General features: G+C 36.6%; 1 protein-coding gene and 1 long non-coding RNA gene across 2 annotated transcripts in view; both read left to right on the top strand.

Annotated features, from left to right (window-relative positions):
- Positions 1-25940, top strand: part of LOC128647635 (keratin, type I cytoskeletal 9) — a 204286-nt gene that overhangs the window by 169818 nt on the left and 8528 nt on the right. Inside the window, exon 4 of the mRNA XM_053700390.1 lies at positions 25585-25619. Coding sequence (XP_053556365.1) covers positions 25585-25619 — 35 coding nt within the window. The remainder of the gene's footprint in view (positions 1-25584; positions 25620-25940) is intronic.
- On the top strand, positions 18387-18846 carry LOC128647637 (uncharacterized). The gene is made up of 3 exons (XR_008400368.1): positions 18387-18474; positions 18551-18637; positions 18728-18846. It is a non-coding gene; the product is annotated as an uncharacterized LOC128647637 (long non-coding RNA).

Raw genomic sequence — 25940 nt, 5'->3', positions numbered from 1 at the left:
TTAGTGAATTTAGTCACTTTGATATAAAGTAAATCTCCAGTAAGAGATTGAGTTAGAGCGGTAATAATGTATATGAATCTTACTGCAGAATGGTCTGATGATCTGTTACAGTGTAGCAACAGTAGGTGGTTGTAAGAAATTAGTATCACTGCTGACAGTCAGCTTCTGAAAAACAGAGATCTGGATTATCTTAGCAGCACAGCGTATTTCTGGAGGAGGATCCAAGTTCCGGCTTGCTATGGTGTGTACACCGGGTAATTCTGTCACTAGTGAAGTGTCTGCAGGAGAGGAGTGGCAGTGGTATACCATTCAGCAGAAGGAGGAGCAAAGTTCCATTTACTACGGTGTGATGTCCAGATTCCATATTGAGCAGTGACGCAAATCCAAGGATCGGATCGTTGCTAAGTAAGTCTTTTAGTTAGTTAGATTACCTTCTGCAGGTTCCGGCTGGTTAGAGCTCCTGACTTGACAAGGAACGGAATGTAAGTACAAATCTCTGAAGTTGTTAGAACACCTGCTGGGTTGTAAGCGCTTGGTAGTGAACACTGCAGCAGAGGACAAACAGGCTCAGGTTCAGGATAGCAAAGGAGATGATAGCCGAGTACATTTCAAATCAGGTGTAACACTATAGGTAGCGTAAGTACATTAAATTCAGTATAAGAAAAGTCAGTGAAGGAAATGAACGGCAAAATAAACAAATATCTCCAGAGAGGTATAGGAGGTTTCCAAGTATAATAATTCTAAATCAAGAGCTCAGGAAATCAGAAGTTTCTTGTAGCACCAACTACACAATACTAAGCCCCTGACTGAGGGTGCGTCAAAAATTTAAAGGGACATCCTAAAGAGGAGTAAGGATCCTGACAGGAACCCCCCTGCAAACAAGCTGTCCCACAGCTTGAGGCCGCAGATGATCCAGGTAATAGCGATGGAAGAGAGAGATGAATCTGGGAGCGCTGAGATTAGTGGCAGGTTCCCATGTATCATCATCTGATTAAAAACCATTTCAACTGACCAGATACTGTAGCTATCCCCTGTAATACCTTGAATCAAGCAAGCTCCATACCTCATATTTATTGGTGTCCAAATGTTGTGAGGGTGGAGGTAAAACGGGTCCGGAAGCTCTCATAGGCCTGTATGGTTTGAGTAGTGAAACATGAAATGTCAGATGGATTTTTATAGTAGGTGGTAGTTGCAGAGTGACAGCATTTGAGTTAACTACCTTTTGTATTGGGAAAGGTCCAATAAAGAGGCCAGCAAGTTTTTTACTAGGAATTTGTAGTTTTAGGTTTTTCGTTGACAACCAAACTAGGTCTCCCACACCGTAAGTAGTGGGAGCCCTCCTCCGTAGGTCATAGTATCGTTTTTGAAAATGCTGTGCATTCTGTATAATTTGGTGAAGGATCTTGAAGTTGTCTAATAAGGAGTTTGTTAATTAATCTACCAATGGTGAAGTTGATCCTGAATTAGATAATAAATTCAATGTGGGATGAAACCCATAGCTGGCTTAGAATGGAGTCTTTTTAGTGGAGGAGTTAACAGAATTATTGAAGGCATATTCTGCAATAGGTAAGAACTGTACCCAATCTGCTTGTTGGTATGAACAGTAGCATCAGAGGTATTGCTCTAACCATTGATTTAGCCTCTCTGCTTGTCCATTGGTTTGAGGATGGAAGGAAGTGTTGAAACGGTGGTTGATCTTGGTTGTTTCGCAAAGTTTGTCCATAAACTTGAATTGAACTGAGTTCCTCTGTTGGTGGTAAGTATTGGTGGAATGCCGTGCAACTTGACCACATTATTGAGGAAAAGCAACGCTGTTTCTGAGGACATGGGGAGTATATGGTATGATATGAAGTGTACCATCTTTGTAAATAGATGTATGATGACCACTAGAATGGTGTTTTGATTTTGTGAGGTTGGTAGTTCAACTATAAAATCCATAGTTGCCAGGGTTTTTCTGGAATTGGTAATGGCATTAATAAACCGTATAGTGGTCTTTTTCCCAATTTGGAAGTTGTGCAGATGGTGCAAGTTTGAATGTAATCTTGAATGCTCTTCCTCAGGCCACCAAAACTCTCCGGTGAAGTTTTCAAAGGTTTGTTGTACACCTGGATGACCAGACAGAGGAGAATCATGAAAGTTATTCAGTATCAAAGGTCTTAAATCTGATGGTATGTATAATTTATTTTTGTGGTAATAGATCCCTTCAGCATTTTTAATTAGCTGAGAATGAGGAATATAGTGGTCATCTTACAAGGAATGTTTTAGGTCTGGAATAAGTTGTGAGGAGAGACCAATAAACCGTTCTCTGGGTATAATGTGAGTAGGAGATGTTAGAGAATCAAGTTTCTTTTCTTTTCAGGATAGCGCATCCACTTTTCCATTTTTTATAGCAGGTATATAGACTATGTTGAACTTGAACCTGGCGAAGTATAAACTTCATGGAACTTGTCTGGAGGAGAGCATCTTGTTCGTTTGTAAGTACTTGAGATTCTTATGGTCTGTGTAGATTATTACAGGTAATTCAGTTCCTTCAAGGATATGTCTCCAGTGTTCTAGAGAATGTCTTATAACTAAAAGCTCTTTTTCCCCAATGCGGTAGTTCATCTCTGCTGAACTCATCATTTTTGAAAAATAAGCCACTGAATGTGTTGTTTCGGTAAGTGATGCTCTTTGAGATAGTACTGCTCCTAGGGCATAATCTGAGGATTCGACTTCTAGGATATATTGGAGACTAGGATCTGGGAACCGAAGAATGGGAGCAGTAGTTAAACAAGTTTTTAGTACATTGAAGGCAGTTGTAGCTTCAGGAGTCCAGTGAGAAGCTGTGGTGGAACTGGTGAGTTGGGTGAGAGGTTTTGCAATTTTGGAAAATTCCTTGATGAATTTCCAATAATAGTTAGAGAAACCTAGGCAACGTTGGAGGTCTTTCTTGTTGTTGGGGATAGGCCAGTCCTTCATAACTTCCACTTTTTCGTTTTCCATTTGGATTCCAGATGGTGTTATTTTGTAATCATGAAATTAAATTACGTTGGTATGGAAAACACACTTTTCAGGTTTTGCATATAAGTGGTGTACTCTAAGCCCCATCACACATGTTTGATATGTTCTTGTTTTGGAGTAGATGACAATATCGTCGAGGTATACGACCATACAGACATCTAGAAAATCCCTGAAGACATAATTGATAAAATGTTGGAAAGTGGCAGGGACGTGCAGAGGCTGAAAGGCATGACTAAATACTCGTACAACCCATATCTTGTGCTGAAAGATCTTGTCAGCCACTCGTCTCCCTCTCAAATTCGAACTAGGTTATACACCCCCATAGATCGAGCTTGGTAAAGATCATTGCTTGGTATAAACGTTCAATAAGCTCTGGAATCAATGGTAGGGGATACCTATTCTTGATAGTTTGTATACTAAGCTTGCGGTAGTCAATAATTGGTCTGAGGCAAGCATCTTTATTCTTCACAAAGAAGAGTCCCTGCTCCAGCAGGGGAAGTGGAAGGCCTAATGAAGCCTTTAAGAATGTTCTCTTCTAAGTATATCTTTAGATGATCGAGTTTGGGTTGACTGAGTGAGTAGAGGTGGTCGTATAGAATGGTTGCACCTGGCTGTAACTCGATAGGGCAATCGTAAATTCGATGTGATGGAAGGGTTTCTGCCTCTTTTTTACTGAAAAGATCAGAGAAATCTGTATATTCAACGGGAAGGAAACTTTCATTTTTTGGAGTATGAAGTAGTAAATGTTGTGGAAAACAAGTATTTTGACAATAAGGTGAATCTAGAGTTACCTGGAGTGTAGACAAGTCTATAACTAGTTGATGTAGTTAAAGCCATTGAATTCCTAGGACAATGGGAAAAAGGGGGGAAGGTAAAACATCAAACAACACATATTCAGTATGCCCAGAATTATTTTTTACTAGCAAAGGAATAGTGTGATCAGTAATAGGTCCTGTGCTAATCATAGACCCATCAATGACTCTAATAGACACTGGTTTTTGCTTCAATATAATTGGAATTGTATTATTTTTAACAAAAGCATTATCAATAAAATTCCCATATGTACCGGAGTTGATTATTGCTTCAGTATTCAGTTGGTTTAGTTCCCACTGTAAAAGGAGAGACAAAAGACAATAAGATGGTATGTTATCAATTGGTTCAGAAGAATGGATAGAGGTGAACTTACATTTCTTTCATGTAATTAGCAAGAGTCCATGAGCTAGTGACGTATGGGATATACATTCCTACCAGGAGGGGCAAAGTTTCCCAAACCTTAAAATGCCTATAAATACACCCCTCACCACACCCACAATTCAGTTTTACAAACTTTGCCTCCTATGGAGGTGGTGAAGTAAGTTTGTGCTAGATTCTACGTTGATATGCGCTCCGCAGCAGGTTGGAGCCCGGTTTTCCTCTCAGCGTGCAGTGAATGTCAGAGGGATGTGAGGAGAGTATTGCCTATTTTGAATGCAGTGATCTCCTTCTACGGGGTCTATTTCATAGGTTCTCTGTTATCGGTCGTAGAGATTCATCTCTTACCTCCCTTTTCAGATCGACGATATACTCTTATTTATATACCATTACCTATGCTGATTTTCGTTTCAGTACTGGTTTGGCTTTCTACAAACATGTAGATGAGTGTCCTGGGGTAAGTAAGTCTTATTTTCTGTGACACTCTAAGCTATGGTTGGGCACTTTGTTTATAAAGTTCTAAATATATGTATTCAAACATTTATTTGCCTTGACTCAGGATGTTCAACATTCCTTATTTTCAGACAGTCAGTTTCATATTTGGGATAATGCACTTGAATCAATTATTTTTCTTACCTTAAAAATTTGACTTTTTTTCCCTGTGGGCTGTTAGGCTCGCGGGGGCTGAAAATGCTTCATTTTATTGCGTCATTCTTGGCGCTGACTTTTTTGGTGCAAAAAATCTTTTCTGTTTCCGGCGTCATACGTGTCGCCGGAAGTTGCATCATTTTTGACGTTCTTTTGTGCCAAAGATGTCGGCGTTCCGGATGTGGCGTCATTTTTGGCGCCAAAAAGCATTTAGGCGCCAAATAATGTGGGCGTATTATTTGGCGCTAAAAAATATGGGCGTCGCTTTTGTCTCCACATTATTTAAGTCTCATTTTTTCTTTGCTTCTGGTTGCTAGAAGCTTGTTCATTGGCATTTTTTCCCATTCCTGAAACTGTCATTTAAGGAATTTGATCAATTTTGCTTTATATGTTGTTTTTTCTCTTACATATTGCAAGATGTCTCACGTTGCATCTGAGTCAGAAGATACTTCAGGAAAATCGCTGTCTGGTGCTGGAACTACCAAAGCTAAGTGTATCTGCTGTAAACTTTTGGTAGCTATTCCTCCAGCTGTTGTTTGTATTAATTGTCATGACAAACTTGTTAATGCAGATAATATTTCCTTTAGTAATGTACCATTACCTGTTGCAGTTCCATCAACATCTAATGTTCAGAATGTTCCTGATAACATAAGAGATTTTGTTTCTGAATCCATCAAGAAGGCTATGTCTGTTATTCCTCCTTCTAGTAAACATAAAAAATCTTTTAAAACTTCTCTTTATACAGATGAATTTTTAAATGAACATCATCATTCTGATTCTGATGACTCTTCTGGTTCAGAGGATTCTGTCTCAGAGATTGATGCTGATAAATCTTCATATTTATTTAAAATGGAATTTGTTCGTTCTTTACTTAAAGAAGTACTAATTGCTTTAGAAATTGAGGATTCTGGTCCTCTTGATACTAATTCTAAACATTTAGATAAGGTCTTTAAATCTCCTGTGGTTATTCCAGAAGTTTTTCCTGTTCCTAGTGCTATTTCTGAAGTAATTTCCAGAGAATGGGATAAATTGGGTAATTCATTTACTCCTTCTAAACGTTTTAAGCAATTATATCCTGTGCCGTCTGACAGATTAGAATTTTGGGACAAAATCCCTAGAGTTGATGGGGCTATTTCTACCCTTGCTAAACGTACTACTATTCCTACGTCAGATGGTACTTCGTTTAAGGATCCTTTAGATAGGAAAATTGAATCCTTTCTAAGAAAAGCTTATCTGTGTTCAGGTAATCTTCTTAGACCTGCTATATCATTGGCTGATGTTGCTGCAGCTTCAACTTTTTGGTTGGAAACTTTAGCGCAACAAGTAACAGATCATGATTCTCATAATATTATTCTTCTTCTTCAACATGCTAATAATTTTATCTGTGATGCCATTTTTGATATTATCAGAGTTGATGTCAGGTTTATGTCTCTAGCTATTTTAGCTAGAAGAGCTTTATGGCTTAAAACTTGGAATGCTGATATGGCTTCTAAATCAACTCTACTTTCCATTTCTTTCCAGGGTAACAAATTATTTGGTTCTCAGTTGGATTCTATTATCTCAACTGTTACTGGTGGGAAAGGAACTTTTTTACCACAGGATAAAAAATCTAAGGGTAAAAACAGGGCTAATAATCGTTTTCGTTCCTTTCGTTTCAACAAAGAACAAAAGCCTGATCCTTCATCCTCAGGAGCAGTTTCAGTTTGGAAACCATCTCCAGTCTGGAATAAATCCAAGCCTTCTAGAAAAGCAAAGCCAGCTTCTAAGTCCACATGAAGGTGCGGCCCTCATTCCAGCTCAGCTGGTAGGGGGCAGGTTACGTTTTTTCAAAGAAATTTGGATCAATTCTGTTCACAATCTTTGTATTCAGAACATTGTTTCAGAAGGGTACAGAATTGGTTTCAAGATGAGACCTCCTGCAAAGAGATTTTTTCTTTCCCGTGTCCCAGTAAATCCAGTGAAAGCTCAAGCATTTCTGAATTGTGTTTCAGATCTAGAGTTGGCTGGAGTAATTATGCCAGTTCCAGTTCTGGAACAGGGGATGGGGTTTTATTCAAATCTCTTCATTGTACCAAAGAAGGAGAATTCCTTCAGACCAGTTCTGGATCTAAAAATATTGAATCGTTATGTAAGGATACCAACGTTCAAAATGGTAACTGTAAGGACTATCTTGCCTTTTGTTCAGCAAGGGCATTATATGTCCACAATAGATTTACAGGATGCATATCTGCATATTCCGATTCATCCAGATCATTATCAGTTCCTGAGATTCTCTTTTCTGGACAAGCATTACCAGTTTGTGGCTCTGCCGTTTGGCCTAGCTACAGCTCCAAGAATTTTTACAAAGGTTCTCGGTGCCCTTCTGTCTGTAATCAGAGAACAGGGTATTGTGGTATTTCCTTATTTGGACGATATCTTGGTACTTGCTCAGTCTTTACATTTAGCAGAATCTCATACGAATCGACTTGTGTTGTTTCTTCAAGATCATGGTTGGAGGATCAATTCACTAAAAAGTTCATTGATTCCTCAGACAAGGGTAACCTTTCTGGGTTTCCAGATAGATTCAGTGTCCATGACTCTGTCTTTGACAGACAAGAGACGTCTAAAATTGATTTCAGCTTGTCGAAACCTTCAGTCACAATAATTCCCTTCGGTAGCCTTATGCATGGAAATTCTAGGTCTTATGACTGCTGCATCGGACGCGATCCCCTTTGCTCGTTTTCACATGCGACCTCTTCAGCAATGTATGCTGAATCAATGGTGCAGGGATTAAACAAAGATATCTCAATTAATATCTTTAAAACCAATTGTACGACACTCTCTAACGTGGTGGACAGATCACCATCGTTTAATTCAGGGGGCTTCTTTTGTGCTTCCGACCTGGACTGTAATTTCAACAGATGCAAGTCTCACAGGTTGGGGAGCTGTGTGGGGATCTCTGACGGCACAAGGAGTTTGGGAATCTCAGGAGGTGAGATTACCGATCAATATTTTGGAACTCCGTGCAATTTTCAGAGCTCTTCAGTCTTGGCCTCTTCTGAAGAGAGAATCGTTCATTTGTTTTCAGACAATGTCACAACTGTGGCATACATCAATCATCAAGGAGGGACTCACAGTCCTCTGGCTATGAAAGAAGTATCTCGAATTCTGGTTTGGGCGGAATCCAGCTCCTGTCTAATCTCTGCGGTTCATATCCCAGGTATAGACAATTGGGAAGCGGATTATCTCAGTCGCCAAACGTTGCATCCGGGCGAATGGTCTCTTCACCCAGAGGTATTTCTTCAGATTGTTCAAATGTGGGAGCTTCCAGAAATAGATCTGATGGCGTCTCATCTAAACAAGAAACTTCCCAGGTATCTGTCCAGATCCCGGGATCCTCAGGCGGAAGCAGTGGATGCATTATCACTTCCTTGGAAGTATCATCCTGCCTATATCTTTCCGCCTCTAGTTCTTCTTCCAAGAGTAATCTCCAAGATTCTGAAGGAATGCTCGTTTGTTCTGCTGATAGCTCCGGCATGGCCTCACAGGTTTTGGTATGCGGATCTTGTCCGGATGGCCTCTTGCCATCCGTAGACTCTTCCGCTAAGACCAGACCTTCTGTCGCAAGGTCCTTTTTTCCATCAGGATCTCAAATCCTTAAATTTAAAGGTATGGAGATTGAACACTTGATTCTTGGTCAAAGAGGTTTCTCTGACTCTGTGATTAATACTATGTTACAGGCTCGTAAATCTGTATGCAGAGAGATATATTATAGAGTCTGGAAGACTTATATTTCTTGGTGTCTTTCTCATCATTTTTCTTGGCATTCTTTTAGAATTCCGAGAATTTTACAGTTTCTTCAGGATGGTTTAGATAAAGGTTTATCCGCAAGTTCTTTGAAAGGACAAATCTCTGCTCTTTCTGTTCTTTTTCACAGAAAGATTGCTAATCTTCCTGATATTCATTGTTTTGTACAAGCTTTGGTTCGTATAAAACCTGTCATTAAGTCAATTTCTCCTCCTTGGAGTTTGAATTTGGTTCTGGGGGCTCTTCAAGCTCCTCCGTTTGAACCTATGCATTCATTGGACATTAAATTACTTTCTTGGAAAGTTTTGTTCCTTTTGGCGATCTCTTCTGCCAGAAGAGTCTCTGAATTATCTGCTCTTTCTTGTGAGTCTCCTTTTCTGATTTTTCATCAGGATAAGGCGGTGTTGCGAACTTCTTTTGAATTTTTACCTAAAGTTGTGAATTCCAACAACATTAGTAGAGAAATTGTGGTTCCTTCATTATGTCCTAATCCTAAGAATTCTAAGGAGAAATCGTTGCATTCTTTGGATGTTGTTAGAGCTTTGAAATATTATGTTGAAGCTACTAAGTCTTTCCCGAAAGACTTCTAGTCTTTTTGTTATCTTTTCCGGTTCTAGAAAAGGCCAGAAAGCTTCTGCCATTTCTTTGGCATCTTGGTTGAAATTTTTAATTCATCATGCCTATGTCGAGTCGGGTAAAACTCCGCCTCAAAGGATTACAGCTCATTCTACTAGGTCAGTTTCTACTTCCTGGGCGTTTAGGAATGAAGCTTCGGTTGATCAGATTTGCAAAGCAGCAACTTGGTCCTCTTTGCATACTTTTACTAAATTCTACCATTTTGATGTATTTTCTTCTTCTGAAGCAGTTTTTGGTAGAAAAGTACTTCAGGCAGCGGTTTCAGTTTGAATCTTCTGTTTATGTTTTTCATTAAACTTTATTTTGGGTGTGGATTATTTTCAGCAGGAAATGGCTGTCTTTATTTTATCCCTCCCTCTCTAGTGACTCTTGCGTGGAAAGATCCACATCTTGGGTAGTCATTATCCCATACGTCACTAGCTCATGGACTCTTGCTAATTACATGAAAGAAAACATAATTTATGTAAGAACTTACCTGATAAATTCATTTCTTTCATATTAGCAAGAGTCCATGAGGCCCGCCCTTTTTTGTGGTGGTTATGATTTTTTTGTATAAAGCACAATTATTCCAATTCCTTATTTTATATGCTTTCGCACTTTTTTCTTATCACCCCACTTCTTGGCTATTCGTTAAACTGAATTGTGGGTGTGGTGAGGGGTGTATTTATAGGCATTTTAAGGTTTGGGAAACTTTGCCCCTCCTGGTAGGAATGTATATCCCATACGTCACTAGCTCATGGACTCTTGCTAATATGAAAGAAATGAATTTATCAGGTAAGTTCTTACATAAATTATGTTTTTTTAGAATTCTGTAATAAGGGACAGTCCTTGACTATATGCATAGAATTAGCACAGTACATACAGAGCAATTTATTTCTCCTAAGGCTCCTCTCTTCTGCTATCAGAGAGGAAGTAGAAGATGGTTGTGATGTACTGGTGCTTGTGTAACTCCTGTAATAAGTGTCAGAGGTATAACGTTCAGATCTTCTCTCCCTAAGTTTTCGGTCTATCTGTGTTGCTAACTTCATTAGTGCTTCTAATGTTTTAGGTAATTCAGTGTGGGCTAGTTCATCTTTAATATTTTCTGTGAGTCCCAACCTAAACTGGTTTCTCAATGCTATGGGGTTCCACTGGGAGTCTGTGGCACACTATTTAAAGTTGGTTATATATTCTTCGACAGGCGGTTTCCTTTGGTTTAGGTTCCTCATATTGGCCTCTGTGGTCATTTGGAGATATGTGTATTAGTACAGTTCATCCATGGCTGAGAAAAAATCATTCAGTGGTCCAAGTATGGGATCATCAATCTCACAAAAACAGTCGGCCCAGACCCTAGGCTTTGCTCTCAAGAATGAGATTGTAGTTAATACCTTCACTCTGTTAGTGGGGTAGTTTCTTGGTTTGAGATTGAACAGTAGCTGACAGGCATTTTTAAACTGCCTGTATAATTTCCTATTACCGGAAAATGTCTCTGGGAGAGAAACCTGTGGTTCAGGAGTAGGGTCAGGTTGATTAGATTTTACAGCTATAGAATCTCTTATTATAGTCCGTATATGGGGCTTAATATTATGTCATGACAGAGGTAACTGTTGTGGATCACAACTGCAGATATAGGTTACTAATTGTATTCTTTTAAATAGTAGGTTTGTATAACTATTGCTTGGATTGTTACTATGTGGCAGTAAGTATCAAGAGTTATTGGTGAATTTAGTCACTTTGATATAAAGTAAATATCCGGTAAGAGATTGAGTTAGAGCAGTAATAATTTATATGAATCTTACTGCAGAATGGTCTGATGATCTGTTGCAGTGTAGCAACAGTAGGTGGTTGCAAGAAATTAGTATCACTGCTGACAGTCAGCTTCTGAAAAACAGAGATATGGAGAATCTTAGCAGCACAGCGTATTGCTGGAGGAGGAGCCAAGTTCCGGCTTTCTATGGTGTGTACACCGGGTAATTCTGTCACTAGTGACATGTCTACAAGAGAGGAGTGGCGTTGGTATACCATTCAGCAGGAGGAGGAGCCAAGTTCCGTTTACTACGGTGTGATGTCCAGATTCCGTATTGAGCAGTGATGTCAGTATTGGGAGAAATGTTGGTATTACACCGAACTGCTGGTGGAGAAGGCTCAGATCGAATGAGGCAAGTATGGCTTGTGGAAATCCGAGGAGCGGATCGTTGCTAAGTAAGTCTTTTAGTCTGTTAGATTACCTTCTCCAGGTTCCAGCTGGTTAGTGCTCCTGACTTGACAAGGAATGGAATGAAAGTACAAATCTCGGAGGTTGTTAGAACACCTGCTGGGTTGTGAGCGCTTGGTAGTGAACGCTGCAGCAGAGGACAAACAGGCTCAGGTTCAGGATAGCAAAGGAGATGATAGCCGAGTAAGTTCCAAATCAGGTGTAACGCTATAGGTAGCCTAAGTAAGGAAATAAATGGCAAAATAAACAAATATCTCCAGAGAGGTATAGGAGATTTCCAAGTAGAATAATTCTAAATCGAGAGCTCAGGAAATCAGTAGTGGCTTATCGCAACAACTACACAATACTAAGCACCTGACTGAGGGTGCATCCAAAATTTAAAGGGACAGTAGGACGGCCTAAAGATCAGTCAGGATCCTGATACTTTTGATTTAAAGACTAGAGGTTATATGAAAGAAAAAATTACTCTACAGGAACCACGTTTCATTATGATATTTTTAATTGCACTAAAAAAGACGGCTATCAAGAAGGTGGAGAAAAGTGACATAGTGTGAAAGTAACATACTGTTAATTATAGTTACTCTCATTGCTCTTATATGATGGTATTTTAGATATTAATGTAACATTACATATCTTACATATATTAGACAGTATCTTACATATATTAGACAGTATCTTACGTATATTAGACAGTATCTTACATATATTAGACAGTATCTTACGTATATTAGACAGTATCTTACGTATATTAGACAGTATCTTACATATATTACACAGTATCTTACATATATTAGACAGTATCTTACGTATATTAGACAGTATCTTACATATATTAGACAGTATCTTACATATATTAGACAGTATCTTACGTATATTAGACAGTATCATACGTATATTAGACAGTATCTTACATATATTAGACAGTATCTTACATATATTAGACTGGTTCTTGACTTTTGACTCTGTATAGGGCAGTAAAGTTAAAAGTTTATTTGAGGAGAACTTTCTTTTTTATTTATTATTTTAACATGTTTAAAAAGGGATAGTGTGTAGTTGGATACAGTCATGCTACTGATATATTATATCATGTTACTGATACATTATGTCATGCTACTGATACATTATAATCATTTTACTGATACATTGTATCATGATAATGAAACATTATATCATGTTACTGATATATTGTTTCATACTACTGATACATTATATTGTGCTACTGATACATTATATCATGTTACTGATATATTGTTTCATACTACTGATACATTATATTGTGCTACTGATACATTATATCATGTTACTGATATATTGTTTCATACTACTGATACATTATATTGTGCTACTGATACATTATATCATGTTACTGCTATATTATATCATGCTACTGATACATTATGGGCTCCATGTACTAAGCAGTCAGTGAGCTACCCCAACAAATCTCGCGTCAAAACTCGCAAACTAATATGTACAAAGCCGTCAACTATGTTCAAACTCGCATCTTTAAAATTGCGAGCGTACTTATCCGCCAAACCTCGCTACCTCTCCATATTTCACTGTAATTAGACACATTTGACCACCAACTCGCCAAAAACGAATGTACTAAAAAATCTATTTGTCCGCTCGCGTCAATTTCTGCCCCCACCTCGTTATTTTTGCCTCGCCACCTTTTAGGTGGCAGGCAAGGTACAAAATAATAGGAAAGTCACTCTAGTCGCCAGTCTAGACATACAGGGAGTGCAGAATTATTAGGCAAATTAGTATTTTGACCACATCATCCTCTTTATGCATGTTGTCTTACTCCAAGCTGTATAGGCTCGAAAGCCTACTACCAATTAAGCATATTAGGTGATGTGCATCTCTGTAATGAGAAGGGGTGTGGTCTAATGACATCAACACCCTATATCAGGTGTGCATAATTATTAGGCAACTTCCTTTCCTTTGGCAAAATGGGTCAAAAGAAGGACTTGACAGGCTCAGAAAAGTAAAAAATAGTGAGATATCTTGCAGAGGGATGCAGCACTCTTAAAATTGCAAAGCTTCTGAAGCGTGATCATCGAACAATCAAGCGTTTCATTCAAAATAGTCAACAGGGTCGCAAGAAGCGTGTGGAAAAACCAAGGCGCAAAATAACTGCCCATGAACTGAGAAAAGTCAAGCGTGCAGCTACCAAGATGCCACTTGCCACCAGTTTGGCCATATTTCAGAGCTGCAACATCACTGGAGTGCCCAAAAGCACAAGGTGTGCAATACTCAGAGACATGGCCAAGGTAAGAAAGGCTGAAAGACGACCACCACTGAACAAGACACACAAGCTGAAACGTCAAGACTGGGCCAAGAAATATCTCAAGACTGATTTTTCTAAGGTTTTATGGACTGATGAAATGAGAGTGAGTCTTGATGGGCCAGATGGATGGGCCCGTGGCTGGATTGGTAAAGGGCAGAGAGCTCCAGTCCGACTCAGACGCCAGCAAGGTGGAGGTGGAGTACTGGTTTGGGCTATTATCATCAAAGATGAGCTTGTGGGGCCTTTTCGGGTTGAGGATGGAGTCAAGCTCAACTCCCAGTCCTACTGCCAGTTTCTGAAAGACACCTTCTTCAAGCAGTGGTACAGGAAGAAGTCTGCATCCTTCAAGAAAAACATGATTTTCATGCAGGACAATGCTCCATCACACGCGTCCAAGTACTCCACAGCGTTGCTGGCAAGAAAGGGTATAAAAGAAGAAAATCTAATGACATGGCCTCCTTGTTCACCTGATCTGAACCCCATTGAGAACCTGTGGTCCATCATCAAATGTGAGATTTACAAGGAGGGAAAACAGTACACCTCTCTGAACAGTGTCTGGGAGGCTGTGGTTGCTGCTGCACGCAATGTTGATGGTGAACAGATCAAAACACTGACAGAATCCATGGATGGCAGGCTTTTGAGTGTCCTTGCAAAGAAAGGTGGCTATATTGGTCACTGATTTGTTTTTGTTTTGTTTTTGAATGTCAGAAATGTATATTTGTGAATGTTGAGATGTTATATTGGTTTCACTGGTAAAAATAAATAATTGAAATGGGTATATATTTGTTTTTGTTAAGTTGCCTAATAATTATGCACAGTAATAGTCACCTGCACACACAGATATCCCCCTAAAATAGCTATAACTTAAAAAAAACTAAAAACTACTTCCAAAACTATTCAGCTTTGATATTAATGAGTTTTTTGGGTTCATTGAGAACATGGTTGTTGTTCAATAATAAAATTAATCCTCAAAAATACAACTTGCCTAATAATTCTGCACTCCCTGTATATAAAAGGCAGTAATATCAGCATTTTACTTACATTGTTCATTTCAGCAGCTATCAAGAGAATTCTGTATTTGTTTATTCTCCGTGTGATGCAAATTCGGGCTAGAAGAATACTGTAAATGTCGCTAATCGAATGGTTAGAAGAAGGAGAGTTCATGTCCCCCGTGTATTCCTTCCACGGGTTGGTTTGCACGGCCTTTCTGACCGAGAGATCATACAAAGATTCCGGCTTGATCGTGAATCCATATTACACCTGTATCGAGAGATTGAAGATCATTTGGAGCCGATGACGGCTCGTTCACAAGCTATTCCGGGACTTCTGAAACTATTAGCTGCATTGCATTTTATGGCAACAGGCTCCTTTCAGGCAGTTTCTAGCGTCATTATTGGAATGAGTCAATCTGCTTTTTCACGCCACTTATCCAAAGTCATTGGGGCTATGATGGTTATTTTTCATTGATATGTTTGTTTGCCATCTACCCCTGAAGAATGGCAATCTATAAAGTCCAATTCCTATAGGATGGTTGGGATGCCCAATGTCCTAGGTGCCATAGACTGTACCCATGTTGCTGTAAGACCACTTCAAGCTCGTGAGGAGATCTATAGGAATAGAAAGCATTTCCATTCCTTGAATGTTCAGATGGTCTGTGACCTCAACATGAGGATAATCAGTGTCCGTTCAAACTACCCAGGCTAATGTCATGATTCTTACATCTTAAGGCAGACTGGCTTATACCGGAAGTTCGAGGACGGAAATATGCCTGAAGGATGGCTTCTAGGTAAGCATAACTGGCGTCTAATTTGTCTCTCATTTCAATGTACAAAAATTGTGCCCAATTTGTCGACTGTAATCTGTATATTTTAAATTTGTATTGTATAGTTCTCAATCTTTATAATTATTCTTATATTAATATTTATATTTATTATATCTTCTATTAGGAGATGGAGGGTACTCATATACAGAATGGCTGTTGACTCATTATAACAACCCACAGACCAGAAGTCAAGTACGTTTCAATGAAGCTCACCGATCTACCAGGGGGGTTATTGAGAGGACTTTCGGTCTTTTGAAAATGCGGTTTCGATGTCTTGATCGTTCTGGTGGTGCTATGCAGTATGCACCTGAGAAAGTTGCAAAAATTATATTGGTTTGCTGCATAATGCACAATATAGCAATAAAAAGAGGCTGTCCATTAGAAGATGAAGATACCATAGATGCTGATGATTTACCAGAAGAAATATGTGTAGAACAAGCTAATAGGCGTGGTATGGCAACAAGGGACATGGTTTCAGAACAATATTTTGAAGATTAAAGTTTCAGTTGTTCAATAAAAAACTTTCTTTATTAACTTGTCTTCTACTTTTTTTTTAAGAATTAAGGTTATTAAAAATCACTCTTGATAAACAGTTAAATACATAACAGTTGTTGCTCTTCAATTATCAAAGGTTTCAAATAAATAAAGTTTATGATCAAAGTTATTACAGACAATATATTATAGGTAATACATTGTCTTTGTGACATCACACTAGTGTCTACAGCTGCTCTCACTCTTTTACATAATGTGATTAGTGTAATGTAATCCCTCCATAGCTGATGCTAATTCATTGTATTGTGTCATTAAATTGTAGCTGTAACAAGCGACAGTATATTCCAAAGTGCTTTATGTTTTCAGATAGAATTTATGAGTTAAAAAAGACTTGCTAATTTGCTTTTTTTATTCTAATCTCAATTTTTAACAGCTACTAGGTTGTCCCATATTCCAATTAAAAATACCTTAAGGGCTTACTCTTAACACTTATTTTCTTATCCTTAATAATATCTATTTCCATTCAAGATTTGTTAAAAGAATAGTGGCATATAGAAAATAATGGAAAATAAATTATTTTATTACAAAATGACAATCTTGAAACATTATATATTAAATATTATTAATAACAATTGTAGACCAAAATAAATTTTAATACATATCAACACATCTGAAACAAAGAAAATGTTTAGAAACAAAATAACAATTGTAAACCAAAGTAAATTTTAATACATATCAACACATCTGAAACAAAGAAAATGTTTAGAAACAAAATATCATTTGTAATAACTATAAACATCGATTCAATTTACAAACCTTCATAAAATACATTAATCTACATATACATTATATTTTTTTCAATTTCGGGGATAAATCTAGATCAATGCACTAATGATTGACATAACGATTAATCACGTCATCGTCAAACATGTCGTGTCCTGAACCTTTTGGTGCTGGAAAATTGGTGATATTAGTTTATGCCATGGATAAATATTTCTCTAAATGGATTGGTGGTGTGAGGGGAGTGAGACAGGAATGCAGAGACAAAATAATATACGAGATGCTGAGAAGAATGCATTGTATTTCAAAAATTAAAAGAACAAGACGACAGTGTCTTAGAAAATATAGTGATTTGAAGAGAAGAGAACCGAAGTACTCTAGTAGTTCCAAAATTATATATGAAATTATTTTTTATAATATAAAATAAGGATGGTATTTTTGAACTGCGTCATCATTGACGAATCAAGGACAATATTATTTTCTGAGTGTTACTTTAACTATATTAGTATATACAATTGCAACAAGTTACAAAAGTAAGCATGCAGAACTGAGTTAGTAGATTAAAATTTAACTATATTACTATATACACTTAAAAGGTTAGAAAAGTTAGCATACAAAACAGAGTTAGTAGAGTAAAATATAACTATATTAGTATAAACCATTGAAACATCTTCTAAAAGTAAGCATGCAGAACTGAGTTAGTAGAATAAAATATAAATATATTACTATATACCATTGAAACATGTTAGAAAAGTAAGCATGCAGAACTGAATAGGTAGAGTAAAATCTAATTGCCATTTTAACCAACTTTACAATGTACTCCTATCATCAAATTTATTTTCATTTTCTTTGTATCTTTATTGGAAAAGCAATAATTTCAGTTTAGATGCAGGCACATTGTGTGTGAAAACATTATTGTGTTCTTCTTGATGATTGGTTGGTAAATCCATGCACCAATAAAGAAGTGTTTTACATTGTATAGAACCAAAAACGTAGATGGCTTTTTTTTATATAAAAAAAAATTAGAGAATGAAGCAAATTTAAAATTGAATTGAATTATACATTTTTTTAAAATGGCATGTTCTATTACAATCCCAATTGAAAAAAAATTTGTTCAGTGTCCAATTATTGTAATTGTAGTTTTAAGCATAATTTTTATGTTTTGAAAATAAAAAATTATTTGGATTAATTACATTTATTTTTTAAATTCAAAATTTTTATTTATATTTTTTTTTATAGATATGAAAAGTAGGAGAATGAAGTGTGAACAGCCACCACGCTACCTCAGGTCAATGTTGGTGCAAACACCCAGAAGTGAAGCTCTTTCTCCACCTTTGCCAATAACACTATTGGATATTGAATCATCTCCCAAACCATATGAAGTTTTTCATAAAAACACACAGACAGGTAATGACTTATTATTTAAGTTTTAAATAATATATTTTAGGTTTTGGATTTAATAGTATTCTATTTTTATCTTTGTAATTACGTTCATAGATATTACCATGGAAGACATGGAAAATAGTATGGAAATGGAAGATTTTCAAAATCCTGATAGTGTGCCAATATTTGAAGCCTTGAGTTCAGATGATACTCAACCAAGGATAGAAGTTTTAACAACAATGATGGTACATAAAGGTATGTTTCATACTCAGTAATCTTAAATCTAAGAAAATCAAAGTTTTAACTGATACATATTGTATATTTCTACTAGGAGTTGGCTCAGATGAAAGCTTTAAAGGAGTGGACATAAGCGTAGAAGCCAATATAGTAGATAACCTAGATAACAGCACATCAGGAGGTAATATTTGTGATTAAATAAACCATATTATACATTGCATATGTATATGTAAATGGAATTAAAATTTTATTTGCCTTTATTTTTCTACAGATTTATCTTCAACATCAACTACTGAAACTGAAGACAAAAGTACTCAGAGTTGTCTTGAAGATCATGTTAAACAAAAAAATTCTAAAATTAGGGCAACTTTGGGAATGTTAATGGAGCAAGTAGATTTTTTATACCGTAAATATGTTATTTGATTTAATTTTTTGTTTTGTCATGATGATTGTCAGAAGAATGACAATTAGTAAATGAGAAAAACTTTTTTGTGAAGAATCAATAGTGATTTTGAATTTATGTAAATAAAACTTTTTTTGGGGGCATAAAAAAATTTGTCTTTATTAAACAATAACATTTTAAACTTAAAGAACACAAATAATAACTAATTAAAAAATATATCGAAGAAAACAATTAACATAAAATAAAACTTTAGGGACTAAGGTGTTATAAATAATAAATGAAATGTTCACTCCAGACGTGGCCTCTTTGGGTCTGTTGTACCCTCCCTTTCACTCTCAATAGACAACAGAGATTGTAATGTCCTTTCACTGATGGATAAAGCTCTGTTAATTTGAAGGTTTTTCTCTTCATCCATCCGCCTCTGCCACTGGAACATTTCTCTTTGCAGCTGTAATTTCTGCCTTTCAATGTCATTCCTTTGCATTTCCAGTTCAAAAAAATTTTCTGACAGAGCTGCCCAGTGGTCAATATTAGTGTTAATAATATTTTGCATATCTCTGTGGTCCTCTCTGTATTGCCTTGCAAGGGTCAACATTTCCCTTAATCCCACATCGGCCAATAGTCCTTCTGCCGGTGTATTATCAATATTTACACCACCTGTTTCCAGTGCAATTGGTTGTGCCTGTGTTTCAACAGGTTCCTCCAGGTTTTCCGGTGTGTGTATTTCATCCGGTTGTGCATCTCCACATTCTTCAAGAATATCTGGAGTCTCGCTTCCATCATGCCCTCCTGGTGGTTCATCTTGAATGGGATTTTCCACTATTGGCATGAGATTGATAGTGATCTCCCTTGATGAGTTTTCTTCTTCTAGATCAAGACATAACAAATTGTTAGTAAATAAAAATAAAATTTTCTAAAAACACAGTTGCAGAAATAGAATAGAAGGAGAGAGCAGATACAACAGTCATACACAAATTTAAGTTATATTATATATATATACATATGTGATACATACCATCAAATAATGGAGATGAATGTCCAGTCAATCTCTGTAAAAGACGTCCCAAATCACCTATAAAAAAATAAATAAAATAAAAACGTTTTTTTAGTCAATGTAACCATATATTCAAACGCTATTACATTCAGTGAAATTTCTATTAGTAAAATTATTAATGAAAATGTACTTTGCAATTAACTGGACACTGAACCAAAAATAATATTTTTGAGAATAAGATATATAGCATGGAATTTCAATCAACTTTCTAATGTAATACTATGATCAATTCTCAAAAAGAAAATAATGATAACATTTAAACCCATTAGAAAGTAGCTTACAATTGCGTGCATACTCTACATGAATCCTCATTTAAAATAATTTGTACAGTGTCCCTTTCATGAAAATCTAAGATCATTGCTATTTGTCCTTCAAATTCCATTCCATCTGTAAAAGATCTCGAACTCGATTATGTCAATAATGACATTTGACATTTTTTTTTCCAAAAAAAAATTATATATTTGATAGATAAAAGAGATAAAACACACAACATTGAAATTATTCATTAAATTTGTAAATTACTTATGAGTTGCTCTGCCAACACCAGTTTCTGGAGTGCTGGTCCTTACATCAGGAAGTGTGTCCGCCGATGAAGTAGTGTGTGTAACATTAGATGTGGAGCGTATGAATTGGCCATGTGAAAAACTGGCCGAAGGTCTGGAACCAGCTACACTGGGTGGTCTGGAAACAGCAGAAGACAAAGTAGAACAAGTGGGCACTTTGTTGTTACTCCTCACAGGCTATGCTTGTGTTGTTGGTGTTGCTTTAAAAAAAAATTAAAATAAATTAATACTATATTTTTATTTCTAGTTTAAACTGAAAGCTAAAAGTGTTAATAATAATATAATCACAGCAGTGAATGAAGGCTCAATCATTAAAGGGACATGCCACCCACATTTTTTCTTTTATGATTTAGAAAGAGAATGCAATTATAAACATCTTTCTAATTTAATTATATTATCTAATTTGTTTTATTCTCTTGATATTCTTTGATGAAAAGCATATCTAGATATGATCACTAGCTGCTGATTGGTTGCTGCACAAAGAAGCCTTGTGTGATTGGCTCACCATGTGCATTGCTTTTTCTTCAACTAAGAATATCTAGAAAATGAAGCAAAATAAATAATGGAAGTAAATTGTAATGTTGTTTAAATTTCTATTCTCTATCTGAATCATGAAAGAAAGATTTTGGGTTTAGTGGCCCTTTAAAGGGACATGAACAAATAAAATTTCCTTTCGAAATCTCATAAGAAAATGCTTTTTCAAAAATATTTAATTGTATTATGTTTTTGGCTTCATTGGATTGATATATTTTGATGAAAATCAAATCTATACAGGCAAAGTGATCATTGGTTGATGCACATAGATGGGTCATATGACTGCGTCAACTATGTGCATAGCTATGTCTGAAAAAAGTATATGTTTAGAAAGCGGAGAACAATTATATATTCTAATTTTGAAAGATGTTAAAAATAATATTCTATACTCAAATAACGCTACATGGAAGTCAATAAAGCAGAGATTTAAGAAGGCATGTGATCTGGGGTCAGTCTCATGATTAATGTCGAACATACCATGTTACACAACATCAATATTTTTGTAATAGTTTCAAAATACATTATTTCTATTGTCGTCATCTCTTTAAGGAGTTTCTATGCAATACTGCTTTGTAAATGAACACATGGGTGTTATCTTTAGGGATCACTATATTTATAATCAACAAATGTATATTTCCGTTATAGCTATAAAAAAAAGGCAGTATAACAACCCTATTATTGTACAATCCCTTATACATATATGCAACATAAATGATTACAGTATTTGGGGCCTAAATGGCCTATATAGATTCAGATACGGAAGCGTAAGAAATCAGATCATGTTATTTTTAAGAAATATATATTGGAGACAATGAGCTATCATAATTTAACAAATATTTTTGCGTCAATTATGTTGTACATTTACCTCTTAAATCACTGTCACAATCATCCGTTATGCCAGTGATGATCTCTGGTCCCAGACGCTGAACAAGCTTCTGCTCATAATCATTGAGGTCTGCCACCTCCGGTAGCACGTGCCAAATTTTTTTCTCTGGCCAATTTAGCTTTGGCGAAACGTTTAATGTCGTTGTAACGCTTCTTCAGCTGATCGACATCTTTTTTTCCTGGACCCTGGGCACTAACAGCATCGCTGATCCTTTGCCAGATCTGCTTCCTTCTAGAAAAATTTGTCTGTTTGACATGACATCCAAACAAATAATCATAAGAGTCAATAATCATGTCAATCAAAACGACGTTTTGCTGATGAGAAAAGTGAGGATTCTTGGATTTTGAAGCGGTTTCAGATCCAGATGAAGCCATATTGAATTTGTAAATAAAGATCACAAAAAATAACGCTCTGTAATCACTGTCCAAAAATTTTGGAACAATAATAAAGTTGTTTAGAAAAGTTGTACATTTATAGGAACAAAATTCTATTCCCGTGACTACTATGACGTTTGTGACACCTTGCATGTCACGTGTTAACAATTGGCCAGACAATTCAACTGAAAGTTAAGTACATCAGCTTAGTCGCGGGAGTGAGGCGTCAAATTTATCAATATTCCACCACTGCTCGCGGCGGGCTAGACGTGCCTATTTATTGTGGGATTATTAGTACATAGCAACAGCGGACACCATTTCGCCCGCGGCGAGTAACGGCGAGTTTAGCCACGTCTACAATGACGGATGAACTGACGGCTTAGTACATGGAGCCCTAGATCACATTGATGATAGATTATATCATGCTACTGATACATTATAATCATTCTACTGATACATTATATCATGATAATGATACTAATATAATGCTACTGATATATTGTATCATACTACTAATACATTTTATCATGTTACTTATGTATTGTATCATGTTACTATCTAATACATTATGTCACATTACTGATACATTATATCATGTTACTGATACATTATAGCATGTTACTGATACATTATGCTAAGCAACTAATATATTATGTCATGTTACTGATACATTATATCATGTTACTGATATATTATGTCATGTTGCTGATAAATTAGCAGGGGGGTGTTAATCAACACAATCATATTCGATCGGGTTGATTTCTGTCTGGCTTAGAGCAGATGGACAAGTTAAGGAGCAGCATTCTTCGGACCGCTGCTTCATAACTTCTGTCGGAGCTTGATATTTCGGCACCAAGATGTTGCTGAAATATTATATTGTGTTACTGATACGCTATATCATGTTACTGAAACATTATATCATGTTACTGATAAATTATGTCACATTAATGATACATTATATCATGTTCCGATCAGCCAATAGAATGCGAGCTCAATCTGATTTTTCCTACCTTAATTCCGATTGGTTGATAGAATCCTATCAGTCAATCGGAATTCGAGGGATGCCATCTTGGATGACGTCACTTAAAGGAACCGTCATTCGTCGTTCAGTCGTCGGTGGAAGAAGATGGCTCCGTGTCGGCTTGTCTGAAGATGGCTCCGCTCCGCTCCGGATGGATGAAGATTGAAGACGCTGCCTGGATGTTGGCTTCAATCGGATGTAAGACTTCTTCAGCGCCCCTTGGATGATGACTTCAATCGGATGGAAGACTTCTTCAGCGCCCCTTGGATGATGTCTTCAATCAGATGGAAGACTTCTTCAGCGCCCCTTGGATGATGACTTCTGCCACTCCGGATGTCTTCTTCTGTTCCATCGGTGGTCGTTTTGCTGAATACGGCTAAAGGTAGGATGATCTTCAGGGGGGTAGTGTTAGGTTTATTTAAGGGGGGGTTGGGTTAGATTAGGGGTATGTGGGTGGTGGGTTTTAATGTTGGGGGGGTTGTATTTTTTTTTACAGGCAAAAGAGGTGAATTCTTTGGGGCATGCCCCGCAAAAGGCCCTTTTAAGGGCTGGTAAGGTAATAGAGCTGTTAACTATTTAATGTAGAATAGGGTAGGGCATTTTTTTTATTTTGGGGGGCTTTGTTATTTTATTAGGGGGCTTAGATTAGGTGTAAGTAGCTAAAAATTGTTGTAATATTTTTTAAATGTTTGTAACTTATTTTTTTAATTTTTTGTAACTTAGTTTTTTTTATTTTTTGTACTTTAGTTAGTTTATGTAATTGTATTTAATTGTAGTGATTTGTAGTTAATTTATTTAATTAATTTAATGATAGTGTAGTGTTAGGTTTAATTGTAACTTAGGTTAGGATTTATTTTACAGGTAATTTTGTATTTCTTTTAGCTAGGTAGTTATTAAATAGTTACTAACTATTTAATAACTATTCTAACTAGCTAAAATAAATACAAAGTTACCTGTAAAATAAATATAAATCCTAAAATAGCTACAATGTAATTATTAATTATATTGCAGCTATCTTAGGGTTTATTTTACAGCTAAGTATTTAGTTTTAAATAGGAATAATTTATTTAATGATAGTGTAGTGTTAGGTGTAATTGTAACTTAGGTTAGTTTTTATTTTACAGGTAAATTTCTCTTTATTTTAACTAGGTAGCTATTAAATAGTTATTAACTATTTAATAGCTATTGTACCTAATTAAAATAAATTGAAATTTGCCTGTAAAATAAAAATAAATCCTAAAATAGCTACAATATAATTATTATTTATATTGTAGCTATATTAGGGTTTATTTTAAAGGTAATTATTTATTTTTAAATAGGATTAATTTAGTTAATAAGCGTTATAATATTTAGATGTATTTAATTAATATTTAAGTTAGGGGAGTGTTAGGGTTAGGGTTAGACTTAGGTTTAGGGGTTAATAATTTTATTATAGTTGTGGCGGGGTAGGGGGGGCAGGATAGGGGTTAAAAGATTAATTATAGGTGGCGACGGTGTAGGGGGGCAGATTAGGGTTTAATATAGGTGGCGGCGGGGTCTGGGAGCGGCGGCTTAGTGGTTAAACAATTTATTCAGTTGCGGCAGGGTACGGGATCGGCAGGATAGGGGTTAATAAATTTATTATAGGTGGCGGCGGTATAGGGGGGGCAGGATAGGGGTTAATAGGTATTATGTAGGTGGCAGCGGGGTCCGGGAGTGGCGGTTTGGGGGTTAATCAGTTTATTAGAGTGTTGGTGGGCTCCGGGAGCGGCGGTTTAGTGGTTAATACATTTATAAGAGTTGCTGCGGGATCTAGGAGCGGCGGTTTAGGGGTTAATAACTTTATTTAGTTGCGGGGGGCTCTGGGGGCGCCGGTATAGGGGGTAGAACAGTATAGTTAGTGTGGGTGCTTAGTGACAGCTTGTCAATAAAGCTGTAAAAAAGCCGAAGAGCAGCGAGATTGGATGAGTGATAACTATCACAGTCCGCTGCTCATCGCCCCGTACTTGGTGCGCAGCTTTTTGACAGATTTATTGATAACTTTGGAGAGCGTATTCAGGTCTGCGGCAGCGATGGTAGGCGAGCTTAGGTGGGCGTATTGGGGCCGGCGATGGCAGGTAAGTAGACACGTTGATAACTAGAGGCCTATATATCATGTTAATTATACATTATGTGATTCTACTGATAAATTATATCATGTCACTAATACATTATTTTATGATGTGACTCTCTAGCCACAGAGCATTACTGCTGACCAAGTAATACATTTGTATTTGCTTCTGCTGATTTTCTTATCTATTTTTTTCAACGGCAGGAAATGCAGGAAATGGAGGAAATTTTCCCAGACAGGTGAGTTAAAGAAGAAAATAAATAAAATCCATTTAATGTACAGACGCTGGACCACATTATATGCTCTGTTTATATTGCTGTGTCAACTAAAGTTACTAGCTGTAACTATGGGGCTAATGAGATTCTATAAGAATGCTGCTAGTACTACTATTTCCCTGGTGAAAGTCTATATGAAAGCTGCTAGTACTACTATTTCCCTGGTAAAATTCTATAAGAATGATGCTAATACTACTATTTCCCTGGTGAGAGTCTATAAGAATGCTGTTAGTACTACTATTTCCCTGGTGAGAGTCTATAATAATGCAGGTAGTACTACTATTT

Source organism: Bombina bombina, chromosome 2 (genome assembly GCF_027579735.1).
Source record: "Bombina bombina isolate aBomBom1 chromosome 2, aBomBom1.pri, whole genome shotgun sequence".
In the NCBI taxonomy this organism is placed as follows: Eukaryota; Metazoa; Chordata; class Amphibia; order Anura; family Bombinatoridae; genus Bombina; species Bombina bombina.
This window is presented reverse-complemented; position numbering and strand designations above follow the sequence as displayed.